General features: G+C 33.8%; 1 protein-coding gene across 1 annotated transcript in view; it reads left to right on the plus strand.

Annotated features, from left to right (window-relative positions):
• LOC123272578 (potassium voltage-gated channel subfamily KQT member 4-like) overlaps positions 1 to 20,386 on the plus strand; it is a gene marked incomplete in the record, with an annotated part of 125,672 nt that overhangs the window by 35,675 nt on the left and 69,611 nt on the right. The window contains 5 exon segments of the mRNA XM_044739470.1: positions 3,128 to 3,364; positions 5,594 to 5,728; positions 12,099 to 12,181; positions 12,301 to 12,476; positions 12,564 to 12,686. Coding sequence (XP_044595405.1) covers positions 3,128 to 3,364; positions 5,594 to 5,728; positions 12,099 to 12,181; positions 12,301 to 12,476; positions 12,564 to 12,686 — 754 coding nt within the window.

Below are 20,386 nucleotides of genomic sequence, written 5' to 3' on the forward strand. Positions count from 1 at the left end.
ACAACTATAGCACGTTCGAAAATTACTTTTATATACGTCCGTATATATAAGAACGAATTTTGAAAAGTTATTTCTCGAAAATGGTATAGTGAATTGATTCAAAAGTTTAAATTTAGTTATAAATGTTTCGATAAAAAAATTTCAAATTCTCGTATAATTTCGAAAATTGGTATTGAATCTCCTTAAGTTGGCGAGTAACATAAACGCAGTTAGTCATAGAATCTGATATATATTCTGCCTCTTTAAGATTTTACCTTCAGGAGTCTCTTGAACTTTAGAAAAAAAAAATTTCTTCATTAATATTTTCGGTAACATTTGAGTCAAATTCAATTATTTCATTATATATCTCTAATAATATAATAGTTATGATTTCATAAATAATCATCATGATGAGAATAGTGGTATCTCTTCTAACTCATAGAGTGTTTTTAGTAGCTTTATATTTTTATAATAAATTATTATAATTATTATTAAAAAATAATGAGCCTGAGTGGGATTCGAATCCGCGTCCTCAGATCTGAAATAATATTAATATTATTGTTGTTTTTATTATTATATTCAATATTATTATGTTTTACGTCTGGTTTCGTCATAAACTCGTTATTAAGAAACAAAACTCCTCGATTTATGATTAAACTAGACGTACGCTCATACAGTACCTAGTAGCGCAAAGTCTGTTTTCATCGTAGATTTTTCTGGAATTAATTAAAGTCGAGAAAAAATTTCGACTAAAACAGAAAACTTAGATTTCGACTCGGGAGATTTCGGAGGCTCAAAATATCGTTTTGAAACAAAGATTTCGACTTCAATGACGGATATATATACGAAAAATATACAACATGATTGGTTAATATTTAAAACACTAATCATAGTATGTGTTGATGATAGTAAAGGCAAGGTGAGTTAGGACAAAAGTGAACGCTGTGCAACGAATAATTGGATGCTTTTTTCACATGACTGAGTACTGAGTACTGAGTACTGTGCAAAGAGCACTCAGTCGTGTGTTGATGTTATCACATGATTGAGATTTCTCGGCACAGTTTATTTCTAATGTATTTATAATATTAAATAGCAAGTATCAAATTTCAAATTTCATGCTACTAATTACTACTTTTTTTGCTATTGACCTTTTACCCGTCCCTAAAACATGCTAACACAGTGCAGGGGGGGGGGGGACTGAGGTGGACCTACAACTCCGCTGTCCATCTTACAGCAACAAAGAAAATTTATTTCTAATCTATTTTTAATATTAAGAGTAAGTAGCAAGTTTATCTTCAATATTGAGTTCTTTTCGAACAGTACTCAGTTGTGTAGAGATAATAATCAGTCGTTTGCTGCACAGCTCTCACTATTCTTTTAATACACCTAGCCTTTAATGTCATTAATACACTACTGACTACTGTACAAAATAGTAACCAATGATGTTTTATTTTTTCCGTGCAGACATCGACAGTTGCACGGTAAATTTTATTTTTTCATTTTTTTGAGATCATCCCCGCTACCTTTTCTACAATTTTCAATGATTATGTCTTGTTTAATAAAAAAAAAAGTTAGTAATTTATAAATTATTTTTGTAGTAGAAAACAGAAGATTGTTATGTGAAAACATTTGAAAGTAGTTTTGATTCATTTTAAAAGTTCTGTTGATTCTATTTCAGCTTCTTTATCAATTACAATAAATTAAACAATAAAAATAAAAATTTTTAGTACATGTGCCCATGTTCATCACCTACACTTTTATTAATTAATATACCATGACATATAACATGAATCATAACCAAATTATAATTATTTTCACATAAAAACGTTCTTCTTTCTAAAACTATTTATTCATATTAGTTAAGATCCGAATAAAATAAAATAAAACAGAAACGATAAAAAAGTCAAAATAGTATAAAAAAAAAACCTTTCATGGCAATTATCGGATATAAAACTATGAATGCACCATCATTTGTACAAAATCCATGAATTAAGTAATATTTTTTTAAACAGGTATGTTTTATTAAGGTAAAAGTAATATTAAAAATAGCTAACTTACTACATGCAAAAAAAAATGTAAAAATTACATTATAAATAGTATTAAGCATCGCTTCGCATAAAAAACTAGAAAAATTGCAGTTTGAAATAACATTTTTATAAATTCAAACTTTGAACGTCAATTTTCAGAGCTTTCAATGTAATATTTGCATTTTACAATGTAATTCTTACAAAATCTGTAATAATTACAATCTGAAATTGTAATTTTTCCATGAAGCGCCACGTTACATTATATAATGTAATTTTTTCCTTTTTTTTTTTTTTTCGTGTAGGTGTCGTTTAATTATAATAATGAAAAAATAAATTTGACAAGTCTCATGCATCTATATTATTAAATTCATATCAGTTTAATGAGTAACGGAATCATCGGAAAATATTTTAAATAAAAATGACGTAAATTTTACTTTATCCAGTAATAGAATATGTTTTTTATTAAAAATGAAATGAGCATAATGAGTCGTGCACATTTGATTTATCTAAAATTTTCTTAATTGCTTGCTGATACTATAATTTGATATTTAACTATTCAATTAATATGTTTATAAGAACAATAATTAACACTCGAACATTTGATGATATCGAAATTTATATCGATCAAGGAGAATCAATCTATTATTCTTCAAACGTTCAAACGTATTTTAGATTGTAGGAATGAAAGGCCATCATTATTTATTATATAAAATAAAAATGAGCTGACATTCTGGGTCAATATATACATTTATCGAATATATATAACATAATATAATAATAAAATTCGAAGTATGAGGTATGAGGAGATCGATGGCGGTTTAGCTCTCTTACAAATCGCGGTCTTTCTACTCCACTGTAGCTATATGTATTATTGCTTTTTGATTTTATATTTATGATGATGAGATACCTATTATTGATACGAATAATATTTTATTTTACTATATTTATACTGTACAAAGTAGTCGACAATTCATACAATTGAAACGCTGGAAAGGTTGAGTATGTCTACTTTTCTCTGTCTTAAAAAAAAATTTTTTTTTAATTATTGTCATCATTGTTTTTATTATTGTTACTTATCCAATATTATATTTAGTAAAAGTATTTTTCTTTTTCTCGAGTAGAAACGACGGTAAAAACTTCGACGACGAAACTACCACAGGCCGAGGGACAGTCGAAGATAGAGGAAGCGAAGGAGGTGGAAGAGGACGCCTGACTGCGCCGAGAATGTCATTATTGGGCCGACCGATAAACTACAGGGCGACACGCAGAGACGCCCGGTATCGTAGAATCCAGACCAACTTCTATAATTTTCTTGAGCGGCCTCGAGGCGTTTATGCTATCACTTACCACATGATCGTGTAAGCTTCGTCAAATTTAGTCATTTAGAACGTCTGGCTACCTTTAATTATGATCTCCCCTCCGGGAAAAATATATATGAAACATATATGTATACATTTATGAAAACATAAAAGCAAAGATTTAAAATTCATATGCAGCAAATATTTAATTTAAATTTTTTTCACAGTAAACGAATATGAACAATTTTTTGTATGTTTGCTTATATGTTTTCATATATTTTTAATATATCTGGTTATATTTGAAAAAAACTTCGAAATTTTTCACGTAATAATTACCGTAACTCCTATTCTTTCCCGCTTCACAGCATTATTTATATTTATAAAAATGCTTACCGTAAGATGGACGGTGTGGCTTAATGTATATAGAATAAGCGAAAGGAAATTTAGTATAGACCGGATAGCTCAAATGGTAGAGTAGCCGACATGTCTTCGGAAGGTTCTGGGTTCGAATCCCAGTCCGAGCTATCTAATAATTTTTTCTCGCATATTTTATAAACTCACATTAAGATGATCCTCTCCACATTCCTTTCTCAATTCTTTCCTACCAATATCCTGTTACGTGAATGTGGAACGCTTCACGTAATAATTACCGTAACTCCTATTCTTTCCCGCTTCACAGCATTATTTATATTTGTAATTACGTGAAAAACGGTAAGAGGTAAATTACTTATTCAAAATAATTTGCCAGCTTTAGTCCGTTTTCGATAACAGAAATTTATATTGCACGCCTCATAAGCGAAGCGGATGAGGTTGTGCTCTACACTCGCTTTACAAAAATCAAGCGATTTCTTGAACTAAATTTTTTTCATGTATGAAAACATATAGGCGAGCATACACTAAAAAAAAATTAACGATTAAAAAAAAAGTTCTTAAAGTAATACCACAAATACCACAAGTGTCAAATGTTCCATACAAAGCTTTTTTTGATTTACGTAGTTGATTTTCCTATGCAAAATATCATTAGAGAAAGAGAGACAGAGATAACTTTTGAAAGTTTTTTATTAATTATTACTATCACACCCTTTGAATCTGTACTTTTAATTACGCAAAGTATTCAATTTGTTATTTACTTTCATCAACTACGATTTTTATTGAAATCTGAACGTCACTTTTTGTATAATACAATAAAAACTGTCATTTCTCATAAGATTTAATGTTTAAAAGTTTAAAAGCTCAATATTTTTACTGGTTTTTTTAAGCCCTTCGAAATTTAGTGGGGTTATTATCTTAGCGTAATTTACTAATATGTCAAATTTCTGAACGGTAAATCTCTAACCGATGGAAATACCTTAACCGAAAAAAATTTTTCGGTTCAAGAATTTTTCTATTTGAATTAAGATGATAAAAATCTCTTCAAAAAGATTTTCTCGGTTCAACAATGTATCTTCTGAATCAAGTCAACTTTTTTTTAGTGTATGAAAATCTCTCATATACGTTTCCACCGAAAAAAAAATATAAATTAAATATATGTGGCGTATTAGTTATTTATGTACCTTGGGCGAGCCACGCACAAATATAGTCGAGGTGAGAAATATTTTCAATAATATTTTCATATAAATATTTTCAGTATAAGGCCGAGGCCCGATAGGGCCGAGGCTTTATATCCCTGCTGCAAATAATTATCATCTCGACCGTATTTGCGTGTGGCTGGCCCATGGTGCTTAAAAAATTTTTCGTCCTATGGCGGACGTATGCGGGTTTTAACATGCAGGCAATACTCAATCTGTAAATAATACGTGTGTACGCGCCAGTATCTACTAGGCTGTACTTTATACAGTTCAGGACAATGCCACGCATGCGTCACCAATCTCTACACAGCCGACTAGCTTACGTTTTAACTGTCATTTTAATTAAAAAGCGCACCTATGACTAACTTCAAGACTTTCATGTATTTTTATTTAGAGGATTAGAAGGTTATGGCGTCGTACACGCTATTTATTTAAAAATTGAGTATCCCCTGCACGTAAAAACCCGCATACGTCCGCCATATAGGACGAAAAATTTTTTAAGCACCATGGGTAAGCCACGCACAAATACGGTCGAGATGATAATTATTTGCAGCAGGGATATAAAGCCTTAGCCCTATCGGGCCTCGGCCTTATACTATCCCTGCTGAAAATATTTCTCACCTCGACTGTATTTGCGCGTGGCTCGTCCAAGGTACATAAATAACTAATAGAGATTAATTATAAAAATATTAATTGTATGTAAAAATTTTAAATTTATTAGGTTCTTTATGGTCTTCATGTGTCTAGTACTATCAGTCTTTAGTACTATTGACGAATACGAAAAAGATGCTGGTTTACTGCTTTACTATATGGAACTTGTTGTTTTAATATGGTTCAGCGGGGAATTCTGTTTTCGGTAATTACTAATTCATTCAAAAGTGTTTTATTTAAAAATAATATTTTCGAGTCTTCTATGAAAATATGTTTGTGTATATCATGTTTTAAAATTCTTTTTCAAAAATGAGCTTTGTTATTAAATTTTTAGGGGTCACTCTAAATTAAAAAAATTTCATAAACACAGAAAAATTGAGTAAATACAACTATGTTTCCAGAAAAACTCTAGAATTAAAAATTATGATCTGTATAAAAAAATTACTACAAACATTAAAAAATTACAATTTCCGTTAAAATTGTAATTCATTAAAATTATAATAGTTCGAAATGTATATTTGGTAAGCCAAAGTTTCTAAGAATCACGATCATTGAAAAAGATTTGGAAATCAAACGGTCAAACACATTAGCTACAAACAGTGAAGCAAGATTGTGGGAATTTTTTACCCCTTCCCAAGCACCACACGCACTCTGAAAATCCCACAATCTGGCAGCACAGGCTGCAAAGTACAATAATGTCACATTCAGAATACCAAATTTTGCTACTACTTTCTATGAATACGCATTTGTAGTATTAATTATACGACTCTGGCAAGAACGGCCACCTAAGATCATAAATGTACGAAGTCTGGAATCATTTTTATTGCTCTCCTAGCCGAAAGTACGATCTTCCGGGACGCACTTTACTCCAGGAAAAGCAACTTTTATAGCCTGCTCTAACGCATGCGCGCTACGCATATTTTCTGGCCGGCAGCACATAACCTCGTTTTCTTTCGTATTTTCGTGGCACAACCGGTCTATACAGCGAGTTTCAACTGTATATATATAACAGTCTCAAAATCGTCAGTATGTAACATGTCAGCACATAAACTAACCAAAAAATGTCAAATAAATAAAAATAATTTCTAACTAGGTTATTGTTAATGAACTATTTAATAATAATATTGCACAAATAATTTATATAAAAATTTTAGAAAATAAAATATAAAAGTTTTGTAGATTTTATTTGCTTTCTTTTATATTTTGACAGCTAGTAAAACAGTGTTTATAAAATAATCCATGTAGGGTAGGGCGGGGCTAGTTGATCGTAGGGGCAAGTTGTGCAATCGAAATATCTCGAAAACTAAGCAACTTACAACAAAAGTGTAAATGGTGAAAAGAAAGGGTTACGAGAGGAGAACACATCGCGCGATGTGTTCACCTAATAACTTTTTGTTTAACACGATAACAAAAACATATTTATTAAAATATAGTCGATATAACTATTTATCAATAGTTACTTAAACTAATGCATAGTTTGAGTAACTACAAAAATAAAATTCAGAAAACTATATTTTCATAATTGTGATGTTATGATTCCGTTAACTATGCACTTTTCTCTCAGTGTAGATTTTCAATATTGAAAAATGAAATTTTTCTTCACTAAATTAATAATTATCAATTGATTTGTACATGTGATGATTTAATATAATGTGTAAAAATTAAAATAACTCATATTGATATTATATTAATAAATAATATAACATAATTATAATTAATATTGTTATGTTTATAATTATTATTATTATCATAATTATACGTATGTAAAATTATAATAGATTAAATATTTGCTTGTTACTTACAATTTTATTTTGTTTTCATATCATTCTATACAGTCATTCCGTCTATTTTGGCCATTGCACAACTAGCCTCATATCCATGCTCAACTAGCCTCACTAGTGGGGCACGTTGAGCAATTTGGAGCGCTCGCGTATTTCCGGGAATAACTTGAAAATTTGGACTCGGATCGTTTTTGTGTCGCTAGACCTTTTGAAGAAGACTAAATTACGAACCTAACAGTATATGACTTGATTAAATCCGATACATCATCTTAAGGTAGTTGTTGCGTGATAGGCATTTCAACAGAAAGTTATGAAATTTTTTTCATCGAAAGATAAATATATTAATAATTCACTACCAAAATTTCAGATTAATTGACCGCACCGTTTTTGAGTAATTAATTTTTGAAATTGCATCTTTTACACGTAGAGGTGTAGAGAGATGGTAAAGTTAGTATGAAATCTTCCGTACCACTCGAGTGGGCCAAAGATTTCATACTAACTTTACCATCTCTCTATACCTCTATGTAAAATGCTGAAAATGCGGGAAAGCGGAGGATCAGGTTTTTGTCTGGATATCTCAATTAAAACGCGTAAATTATTATTAAAATGAACACTATAAATTTATTTACACTAAATACAAGTTATATTTAATATGTTAGCGGATTGTTTAAATAAAAGCGGATAAATAAAGCACTGCGTGATTAATAAAGCGAAGCCGGTTGACACGTGGTTGAACTCACTGCCGGCACTGGAAAAGCGGAGAATTAATTGCACAAATAACACAATTTATCTGTAACAAACTAAAGCGAATTAATAACAATTAATTTAAGCGAATTAAATTATTAAATAAGCAAAATGCGGGTTATTAACAAAAAGCGAAAGTAAAGAAATACTAATGGCGACTTGTTGCAACGAAAGCGTGGAAGCGAAAGATAATAATAATAATAATGCGTCTTCTTCCTCGTTGACTTGGGGAAGAAGGCTTATTGCGCATGTCTGCTGAGCAATCAGCCAATCACGCCATGACGTGATCAGTCAAGCTAAGCTTTGTGCAGGCGGTTAGTTTAAGCGGGAACTAGCAGTTGACTGTCGCCCCCAGGGGCGACTTTATAGCGGCTGGGCCTGTTCACTGAACACTCTACGTGTAAAAGATGCAATTTCGAAAACTAATTACTCAAAAACGGTGCGGTCAATTGATCTGAAATTTTGGTAGTGAATTATTAATATATTTATCTTTCAATAAAAAAAAGTTCATAATTTTCTGTTGAAATGCCTATCACGCTACAACTACCTTAAAGTTATAGAAGGTCGAACCAAAAAGTGATCAACTAGCCCCGCCCTACCCTACTCTACAAGCTTCTAATAATTGAATTTCAATCTTTCTTAGCCGTCTAATTAATAACTAATTTTTAATCAACTTAAAAAAATTAATTTTGTTATTAAATCGAGTTTAAATATTTGTCACGAGTTCTGTGCATGTTATCTCTCTTAATTAGAGCATTTGTTAGTAAACTTTAAAATAAAGTTTTTTATTTATTTATTTTTTTTTATTTATTAATTTTTAATTTTTTATTATGCCCGCCTCGACCAGCAATACCCCTTCCCCGGGGTTGCGTACTTTCGGCTGGAGAGCAAGAAAAATAGTATATAACCCACGACCAGAATGTTGGATGCCCTGACATATGTGATATGATGGCCGAGGCGTAGCCGAGGCCATCATATCCCGTATACGTCAGGGCATCCAACATTCTGGCCTTGGGTCGTAATATACCATTTAAATAAGGTAATAATAATAATTAGTATTTCTAAAAAACTTTACTTAAAATTGGTTAATTTTTTAATTTATAAATCTGATAATTGTTTTAGATCAAAATGTTATTGAGATTTTCAAACAGCAATATTTCTTAACGCGTGATTCGATTTTAATTTGTCAGATATTAAACCCAGCTTTTCAAGCACAAACCTGTTTATACGTAATTACAGTCGATTACACTGAGAAAACAATTCATTTAAATGAAATGAGGCTCGTTAACTATAAATAAATCTCTTATTTAAATATCACCAGAAATATTTATTTGATACAAATAAATTTATTTATTTGAGACAAAGTTATAGTATATTTGAATGAAATCCAGATTTGTTTATAGTTAACAAATATTTATTTGGTGCTAACAATCGTATATTTCAACCAAATCAGATTTGTTAACTATAAATGAATGGTATGTTTGAATATACTCAAAGCAATGATTTTTAGTTTTAGGTTATAAAGTTGTAAAAGTGGACATATCGAACGTTTGGGGTAAAATGGGCACTTTTTTTGGAATTATTACTTATACTGAAATTAACAATGACAATAAAGTTAGCCGACATCTAAAAATTTTTAGAATTTTTTTTATTGAAAAAAATTTTACAAAAAAATTTTTTTTTTTAATTTCATTTGTAAAAAATTCGAAAAACTGTAAGTGTGCAATTAAGAAAGATATTATTTAGTTCTAATTTAACACATTAAGCAAAATAAAAAATAAAAAATGTCGACTAACTTTATTATTATAAATTAACAGACATCTGTAAATTTTTTCGACTTTCATAACAATAAAATTATTATGAAAAATTTTAATTAAAAATTTCACATGTTAAAATTAATAAAAATTATAAGTGTAAATTTTTTAGGAGCTTTTTTTTATTGTAATTGATTTATTAATAAAATTTTTAAAATTGACAGCTGACGGCTAACTTCAGTATCATAGTAATCATAGTATTTTTATTAGTATTATAAGTAATAGATATATTTTTTTACGAAAATAAACTAATATTGTTATAAAATATACAAATTTTATATTCAATAACACATTTGAAAATTTTCTGTAAAAAAATTATTACTAAACGACACGGATTTTAGGTTAAGAAATTTTTTTCGTTCCAAATGCATGAAATATAAAAAAAATTTAGTGAAAAAAAATAGTAATTCACAACCGGAAAAATAAAATTTCTTTAAGATCAATAGGTAAATTAATATTAGAATAAAATAAATATAAAAGAAATAGTGGTTGGTCACAAAATATCAAATGTAAACAATACTCGTGCATTCAAAAATAGCGACATCAAACGTAATTTACTTGAAACGAGATTTGTTAATAGTTAACAAATCTTCATTTGAATGAAATAAATGAGTCGATTCAATTAAATAAACCAAAACGAAGTAGTATGTGATTCAAAGTAATATTTATTTAAATAAAAGAAATTTGTTAACATTAAATAAATATTTTTGATTCATTTCAAATAAATCTGCGTATTTGAGTCAAACAAACTGTTTTCTCAGTGTAGTCAAAGAAATCAGTCAAAAAAAAAAAAATAAATAAATTTAAAAGTTATCCTAAAATAACTTTAAAAAATTTTTTAACTTCCTGCTAAGAAAATTGAAAATTTTCAAAAATCGGGAAGTTATTGGTTTTACCCCGTTTTTCGAAAATCGAGTTTTCATCGGATCTCGACGGTTCGAGGTCCTAGGAAGCTTTCCTGACTATTTTCACGATGATGTCCGTACGTCTGTGTGTGTGTGTGTGTGTGTGTGTGTGTGTGTGTGTGTGTGTGTGTGTGTGTGTGTGTGTGTGTGTAAACCTTTCGTTACTTTTGAACGGCTTGACCGATTTCATCGCGGTTGGTGTCATTCGAAAGGGCTTCGCCAAACTTAGATTTCCTGTAAGTTGGAACCGATTCAGACCAGTAGATTTCGAGAAATTTCAAAAAAAGTGACAAAAAAAGTTTTTTTTTCATTTTTTATTAAATATCTCCGAATTGGCTGAACCGATCAACTTCAAAAACTAATCAGCTCTTAACCTTAAAATCCCGCATCGATCGCCACATAGAGCGTCAGAATCCGAAATTTTTCATCAGATCAATTTTTTTGCTCAGAGTCATTTATAGAGCTCAAAAAACCACATCGATCGCCACCTACCGCGTGAACATCGGTTGATTTATTAAAAAGTTACAGCAGTTTGAAAATTAGAAAAATCGTGTTTCATCGAATTTTGATAAGACTTTTGAGCTCAAAGAGCTCAAAAGCATAGCAAAGCTATCTTTTTGAGCTCGGAGAGCTCAAAATAACACATAAATTGTATTTTTCAGCTCGAAGAGCTCGAAAACGTCATAAGTGCAATTTTAAGCGCCTAGGTATGGAATTAGCGGGAAGTTGCAGGGATGGCTTTCAGGGTCAACCGATTTCCTAATTTTTTGTTTTTGTTTTTTTGAGAATCATCGAAAAGCTAGACCGATTGACTTTAAAATTAGATTGCAATTAAAAACAAATAAAATAAGGCAATTCGGCAGCCAAAATAATAGTAGATATCAGTTTGAATTATTTTACAGTGAATTTATGGATAACATAACTATTATAGATTTAACGTCCAAAGTTTGAGTGTGTTGAATTTCATTAATATACGTTATGAATTGTAAACGCTATCGTCGTGACAAGCCGCGTTATATCATATAAATATATAAATACACACATATAAATACGTACATAAACTTTTCAACTAATGGTATTTTCTGAACAAGCTCGACGAGCTGAGTCAAAAAATAGCAAAATTTTTCAAAAGTTAGGACATAAAGACAAATGCAACAGTTAGATTACCATTAAATCTACTAAAAATCAATTTTTTAAAATTTTTTAATCTTTTTTTAGTCATGAGTGATCTATAAAAATTTTCTATTGACATGATTTTTGTAGAAGGCCCTCAAAACATCGTAAATTCTCATTATTTATAATAATAATAATAAAAATTTTTTTTGTTAAAGGCTCTGGTCATCAGGATGTCGTTCCCGTTACCAAACAATAATGGGCCGACTAAAATTTCTTCGTCGACCTTTTTGCATTATAGGCAAGTTTTTTTTTTTAATTTTTTTTTTCTCCTTTTTATTCTCATTTTAACTTATCCAAAAAGTCTTTTTGCTTTCTTCAAGAAAAAGAAAATAAATATTTATTAAATTTTTTACTTAGACGTCATTACCATTATGGCCAGTATAGTAGTTCTGGCAATGAGAAGCAGCGGTCAAGTTTTTGCAGCGAGCGCTTTTCGTGGTCTTCGATTTTTTCAGATATTACGAATGGTTCGTATGGACCGTCGTGGAGGATCATGGAAATTACTTGGCAGCGTTGTCTATGCCCACCGTCAAGTAATGTTATAATTTTACTACGCCTAGTTTAAGTGAATTGCAACTGATTAATTTAATAATTAATAATATTTCATGAATCTTAATTAGGAACTTTTTACAACTTTATATATTGGCTTCCTTGGACTAATATCTGCAAGTTTCCTAGTTTACTTAGCTGAGCGTGATGATGAGCACTTCAATAACTACGCAAAGGCACTCTGGTGGGGAGTGGTAAGGAATATCTTAACTTGATAGAAATTGATTTTCAAAGTTTCAGAGTTTCTATGTTACTATACAAAAACAGTTCATTTAAAATCATTAGTTTCTTGAATAAATAATACTTGAGTTGGAAATCAGCCAATTGTCAACATGATTATCGTTATCATTTTTATTTCGGTATCTTCTGATGAAACTTCAGGATCATTTCGAAAAAATTTTTTTTTAGCTTAAATGTAACGTATTGTTTGCAAGGTTCCATTTAAATATCCAGAGTTATACTTTATCTCAAGAGCTAGTTTTTAAAGTCGGAATGAAATTTTATCTGGGATAAAAATATGTACAGGATTGAAAAACTGATCTTAAAACAGCTTTCTAAAAAATAAACATTTAAAATACGGTGGAAGAAAATCAACCCGAAAATAATAAACACTTGAATACACGTGTTTACATATAATACTTGATTTTATAAAGTATTTAGTGAATATAATAGGGTCATTCCATTTTAAATCGACCAATAGTTGGAATCGACCCCTTTCGATTTGGATGAATTTTGGTCAGAAGTTTTCTTTTATTATAAAACGAAGTTCTGCCAAAGGAAAAAAAATAAAAAAATTTTTTTCGAAAGATATGCAAGTTCAAAATTTCGCGATTTTTCCAGTTTTTCAATTTTGTTTTTGCAATATCTCGAATGTTATTATAGATACAGGAATGGTCTTTCGTTTGTTTAAAAGGAGACACTTGGGGCTATTGAAAAAAAAATATTTTGGAAAAAAATTTAAAAAAATGCAAAATTTGTCAAATTTTGAATTTTTGAAAGTCGTCGAAAATGAAGACCGCCATTAAAATTTTGGCTCAATTTTTTTTGTATGATACCTTGTAATGATCTTAAAAGATCCTGAAATTTTTGGATAGGGGGTTTTTTTTTTCAAAAATATGAATTTTTGAATCTCAAAAAAAAATTTTTGAATTTCAAAAAAAAATTTTTTTTTGTTTTTTGCAACTTCTATACAAGTTAAAGTTATGCAGATATATAATATTGTAATTTTGAGTATTTCGAAATCAAATGCACGACGTGAAAATATTAAATAATAAATTAATTTCAACTTTTATTCATTTTTTAGACATAATCTAAAAGTCAGGCTTAACGCATGATATAATTATTTATTTTCTCAACGCATGATATATTTTGTCCGTTTCTTTACTTCAATTACAGTTTTTAACCTCAAATAACTCAAACAGATATTAATTTTCTATAAAAATTAGAAATGATTTCATAAAAATATCAATTTTTTTTCGTTCTTTCGAATACTTATTTACTTACGAATTTCTGCACATTCATAGTTCTCAATCTTAAATTACAAATTATTCCCATGTTAATAAGACGACAAGTGGCATCAACAACTTTAAATGAAGTAAAAAAAGGACAATTAACAAATTCTATCATGCGTTAAGGATGACTTATTTTAAGGATGCAAGATTATGTCTAAAAAATAAAAAAAAGTTGAAATTAATTTATTATTTAATATTTTCACGTCGTGCATTTTATTTCGAAATACTCAAAATTACAATATTATGTATCTGCATAACTTTAACTTGTACAGAAGTTGCAAAAAACAAAAAAAAATTTTTTTCTGAAATTCAAAAATTGTTTTTTGAAATTCAGAAATTCATATTTTTGAAAAAAAAACCCCTATCCAAAAATTTCAAGATCTTTTAAGATCATTACAAGATCATTACAAATTTGAGCAAATTTTGCATTTTTTAAAATTTTTTTCCAAAATATTTTTTTTTCAATAGCCCCAAGTGTCTCCTTTTAAACAAACGAAAGACTATTTCTGTATCTATAATAGCATTCGAGATATTGCAAAAACAAAATTGAAAAACTGGAAAAATCGCGAAATTCTGAACTTGCATATCTTTCGAAAAAAATTTTTTTATTTTTTTTCCTTTGGCAGAACTTCGTTTTATAATAAAAGAAAACTTCTGACCAAAATTCATCCAAATCGAAAGGGGTCGATTCCAACTATTGGTCGATTTGACATGGAATGACCCAATATTATATCATGAAAACGACAATATGTTTCCACAACATAATAGTGTACAAATAAGTACTGCCAAGTGAATCGAAAAAAGTCAAATCAGCTTTTTTACCAGTTAAATACCACAGATGGTTCTTGAATTTGTGCAATACTGCCTCAGAAATTTTCTTATCGGTCGTCCTGTAATGATACAGTCTTTATATAATTTATATCTTGGTATAGAGCTGATGCTGCAAGAGGTGCCAAAAACCAAAATGATATATAAATAAATACTATAAATTAACAAATATCCAAAAGATTTTGTTGCGTTTCAAGATCTAACTCGAGAATGTCTCGAAAAATATATATTTTCAGCGAATAAATCGCTTTTGACATCTGGCGTGCATTGTGAAATGCAACTGGTTTATAAAATTTGATTTCATTGGCACTCTAATAATGCAACTAAAAGTTGCTTAACACATAAATGTGAATAGAGACAGAAAAAATACAAATAAGCGGCAATATTATTAAAAATATATTCAATACATCGTATTGTTAACGTTACTGTAACTATTAATTATTTTGATAAAATTTTTTGAACATTCATAGATAAAATCAATGATTATAACACAAAAAACTTTATATCAAGACTGCAAAACTATGATAATAACTATAAACACAACTTTTACCACAAATAACTTCTAAAGGAATGATTTTATCGAAAAATTATAAGAGAACTTTTTTGTAGAGCATTTAATTTCTCATCAGAATATGCACCGATTATAATCGTGGTGACATTTTTTTTTAAGAAAAAAAAAATAATTGCAAAAAGTTCCAAATTCCCATGTTATTTAAATGGGAAATGTAACTCGACTTCGGCACGGTTCAATTTGGTAATTAAGAGCTTATTTGTGTAAGATATTTTTTTTTAGGTCAAGAACTAAAAATCCAGGAGGCGATCGCGAAAAAAAATCAACTTGGAAAATAACGGACACCCTAACACACACACACACACACACACACACACACACACACACACACACACACACACACACACACACACACTCGGGGCAGAAGAGATACTGCTACCGGGCGCGTCTCCCCGAGCGGATGGGAGAACGCTCGCTGTCCTTGGATGACACTTAATCTCTTAGTTGATGAGGTACAGTGGGTAGGAGCCAAGCAAAATAACCAAACAAAATAAGCTCCCGTGGACAAATCTCCCCTTTAATGGGTTGGTCACACTAACTGACCTAGCAAGACGATTGGTTCCTGCTGTAACTCACTGGGAATGTCCGGAACCTGTATCGTAGTTTCCGACGATGCAGGCCACGGCTGATGTGAGCTTGCTCTGCCGAGGTGAAAGTTGCAGCAGTGGATCAGGAGCCAGCCACTTCGGGCCTTGATCAGGAAGTACGCAGTGAGTGTTAGAGATCGGAATCTTCACCGCTCCGAGCGAGTCTAGTCCGTCCGTGTATTCCGGGACTGGCTAAGTGTCGGCTAGGCCTCAGGGAACTGGGGTAGGAGTACTATCTCCGAGGGTACACCCGTTCCTAGTTATGGCAACCCGCTCCACTCCGTACGATGCGCTAGTAAATCAAAAAAATATGAGTAACTTACAGAAAACAAACAAGAATAGAAACGGGCTTCATGCTCAACAAGCAGCGATTGAAGCAAGCGCTGACATGAAGAGAACGCAAGCGTTGGAGCGCCTTGAGAAGCTGACCATTGAGCTGCAAGAGTTTGTCCAAACTAAGGTCAATATCCACAAGGAGATAAAGACCAAGACAACCGGTGTAGTCAATGCTCTTGGAAGATTCAAGAAACTGGACGAGGAATGGCAGTCATCACGACGCCGCATTGAAACTGAAACTGAGACGGAAGAAGCAATGGACAGAAGAATATATGGCGAGGCTTTCGCCTACCTCCGAAGAGGCCGTTTCCTGGGCTCAAAAGAGCTATATACGCACGTATATCTATCCTACCCTCACATAGGAAATACACAGCCAAGTTTGCCGGCAAGGAAAAACCCTATCCTCAAGCATTTACGCTATCATAGGACAGATGTGAATTGAGTTGAATTTAATGTCAATCTATCCTCGTACTTAGTTAACTGTATCAACCCATTCAACGACTGCGTTAGCCTGATCGGTAATATAATGACAACCCGACCAGTTACCAGCGGGGCCCATTCGGGGAGGTGCAGCCGTAAGACCTGTTTGAGCCATAACACTTATCCCCCCTTACAAGAGTCTCGTTCGTTCTTCTGTTTAGTCTAGTCCCCGAATCTTTGAGCTTACCTGCGTTGCCAAATTATTTTGACAACGTCACGAGGCCTTGCTCAGAAGAAGCAATGGACACTGGAGCCGACGGTGACGGTGAATCTGCTGCTGAGGACAAGGGTGAAACTGATACAAGGTCTGGAAAGAGAAAGGACCGAGATTCGCCAGAGCCAACCGACAAAGTCACAAAGAAAAAGGACTTGAAAAAAAGCCCTCCCCAACGACTGGCAGGGCAGGGCGACGAACCCAAGAAAACGACTGACTGGGAAAAAGTACAGTCTAAGAAGGAGAAGAGAAGGCTAGCTAGAGAGCAACTCTCAAAACAGCCGCCGAAGGAGCCCAGGCCAGAGCCTAAGCGGAAAAAACCACGCACATGGATCAGACCCGACGCACTGATCATCCGCCCGGCCGAGAAAACAAAGTATGCCGAGATTCTGCGTCGTATAAAGCAGGACGTCCCAGATGAGCAGGTTCGTTCAACTGTGAATAAGATCAACAAGACCAGAAGTGGGGACTTGTTGATTACGATTTCGAGGAAGAGCACTGACAAAGGCCAAGGTCTGCAAAAGACGATCGCGGACATCCTTAAGGAGGAGGCCAAAGTGATTTGCAAAGGGCCACAGGAGACCATCGAGATCCGAGATGTCGATGACGACACGACGAAAGAGCATATTCAGACCGCTCTAAAGAGGGAAGCTGGAGAAAGCTGTGAAATCCCACTAGAGGCAATCAAGATCCGCAATAAAGCCTTAGGCAATAAAGCCTTTAGGGGTACACAGACAGCCACAGTGTCACTACCAGCAGCTGCAGCAAAAAAGTTACTGGAGGGAAACTGCAAAATAAGTATAGGCTGGTCTAATTGCCAAATGAGAGCAACGAAGAGACCCATACAATGCTTCAAATGCTGGCACTTTGGGCACTTCGGATCGCAGTGCAAAAGCGAAGTCGACCGGTCTAAGCTCTGCATAAGGTGCGGAAAAGAAGGACACAAAATTGCTGATTGTAAAAATCCAGCTAAATGTGCACTGTGCTTTGAACGGCACGGCGTAGAAAAGGCGGCTCACCATGCAGGCACGAACAGATGCCCCATCTTCCAAGAAGCGCTCCAGAAGATAACGAAGCCAAGAACATGAAGATAGTGCAGCTCAACCTCAATCATTGTGAGGCTGCGCATGACCTGCTCATGCAAACTGTGCGCGAATTAGAGGCAGATGTAGCACTTATAAGTGAGCCTTATAGACATCTGAGTAACCAACCCTGGGAATCCGACAGCACTAATAAAGCCGTTATCTGGTCCTGCGGTAAATGTCCTTTTCAGAGAACAGTCAACAATAAAGAAGCTGGCTTCGTAGCAGCATGGGTAGATGACCTCCGCTTCTACAGTTGCTATGCACCACCTAGTCTCTCTAATGAGCATTTTGAAGACTTCCTTGATCGGCTAACTGATGACGCAAGAAAACACTTTCCCGTGGCAATAGCTGGTGACTTCAATTCCTGGGCAACAGACTGGGGCAGCAAGTTCACTAATACACGTGGAAAAGCACTTCTCGAGGCAATGGTCACTCTAGACGTGATCCTTCTTAATACCGGTGACACGCCAACGTATACTAAGGGAGAGGCAAACTCAACTGTCGACCTTACATTTGTCAGCAGTTGCTTAGCTCGAAGAGGTTTTTCTTGGAAAGTATTGAACATCTATACAGCCAGCGACCATAGTGCGATACTATGGGAAATATCAACTGGCCAGAAACTAACAAGAGACAACAGGAGCGCTAGCGCGGTTGGGTGGAAAGTTAAGTCTCTCGACCTCACTGCTTTAGTAGCCTTAGACTGCAATCCGATCATCGTAGAAACTGCTGAAGAGAAGACCAAGGACCTAATGAGAAGAGTCACCCAGGCTTGCGACGCTAGTATGTCTCGGAAACGTCGCATAAATTCAAGACCTTCAGTGCACTGGTGGAACGATCACATTAGCATTCTACGCTCAAAGTGTCTTAAGAAAAGAAGAAAGTCTCAGCGTGGCTACAGACGATGTAACTCCGCAGAGCTGTTGGCAGAGTATAAAAAGGCCCGTCGAGAACTGAACAGAGCCATCAAAGAAAGCAAAAGACGTTGCTGGAAGGAACTGGTCGCAGAAGTCGAGAAAGATCCATGGGGCAGACCGTATAAGGTGGTTATGACCCACTTGAAATGCCAACCAATGCCATCACCTACGTGTCCACAACTCTTAGAGAAGATTGTTACTACGTTGTTTCCCCAACAGCTGGTATTCACCTACAAGTTGGAGCAGCTCAATTCTGAAGACATCCCAACTATCACGTTGGACGAGTTGATAGAGGCAGGAAATCGAGTAGGGAATAATAAGGCGCCGGGATTGGACGGAACTTCTAATATTGCCCTGAAATCAATTCTTAGGGCAGCACCGACATTATTCCTGGACGTTTACAATACATGCCTGAAGGAAGGGACTTTTCCCCAGAAGTGGAAGCAGCAACGGCTAGTGTTACTTCCGAAGGGGAAAAAGCCGCCGGAAGAACCGTCATCCTACCGACCACTCTGCATGTTAGACACGGCCGGCAAGATATTCGAGCGCATAATTCATCAGAGAATAGAGGCATTAGTCGATCCACTCCTAGCAGAAAACCAGTTTGGTTTCCGAAAAGGACGTTCAACTCTGGATGCTATCAAATTGGTTGTTGATATAGCCAAGGATGCAATTGCCGGAACGAGATGGAAGGGTGAAAAGAAGAAATACTGCTTGGTGGCTGCTTTGGACATCAAGAATACCTTCAACTCCGCTAACAGGGACTGCGTTATGCGGGCTCTAGAAGAAAAAAACATACCAGGATACCTTCGCAGAATAGTAGCGAGCTACTTCACGAACAGGCTCCTGAAATATGACACGACGAATGGTACGGAAGTGTACGAAATCTCCGGAGGAGTGCCACAGGGATCAGTCTTAGGTACTCTGCTATGGAACATCATGTATGATGGCCTCCTGAGAATAGCATTGCCTACGGGAGTCAAACTTGTTGCATATGCGGATGACGTAGCTGTCGTGATTGATGCTGGATGCACGACTCAACTTCAAGCAGCAGGTGGAACATGTCAGTGCCAAAGCGTCAGTAGTGAGGGCTAGTCTCGCACGGCTGATGCCTAACATCGGCGGCCCAATGCAGAGCAGGAGGCTACTATTGTCATCAGTAGTCACAACAGTGCTCACTTACGGAATATCCATTTGGGCTGATGCACTGGAAACCCAAGAATCATGGAGAAAAGCTGGACCAATATACCGATTGAGTGCCCTACGAGTAGCTAGTGCCTTCCGCACTATATCAGAAGAAGCAGTGTGCGTCATTGCTGGAACCCTACCTCTTAGAGTTCTAGCAGAGGAAAGACGGGCCCTTTACCA

Source organism: Cotesia glomerata, linkage group LG10, assembly GCF_020080835.1.
Source record: "Cotesia glomerata isolate CgM1 linkage group LG10, MPM_Cglom_v2.3, whole genome shotgun sequence".
Lineage (NCBI taxonomy): Eukaryota > Metazoa > Arthropoda > Insecta > Hymenoptera > Braconidae > Cotesia > Cotesia glomerata.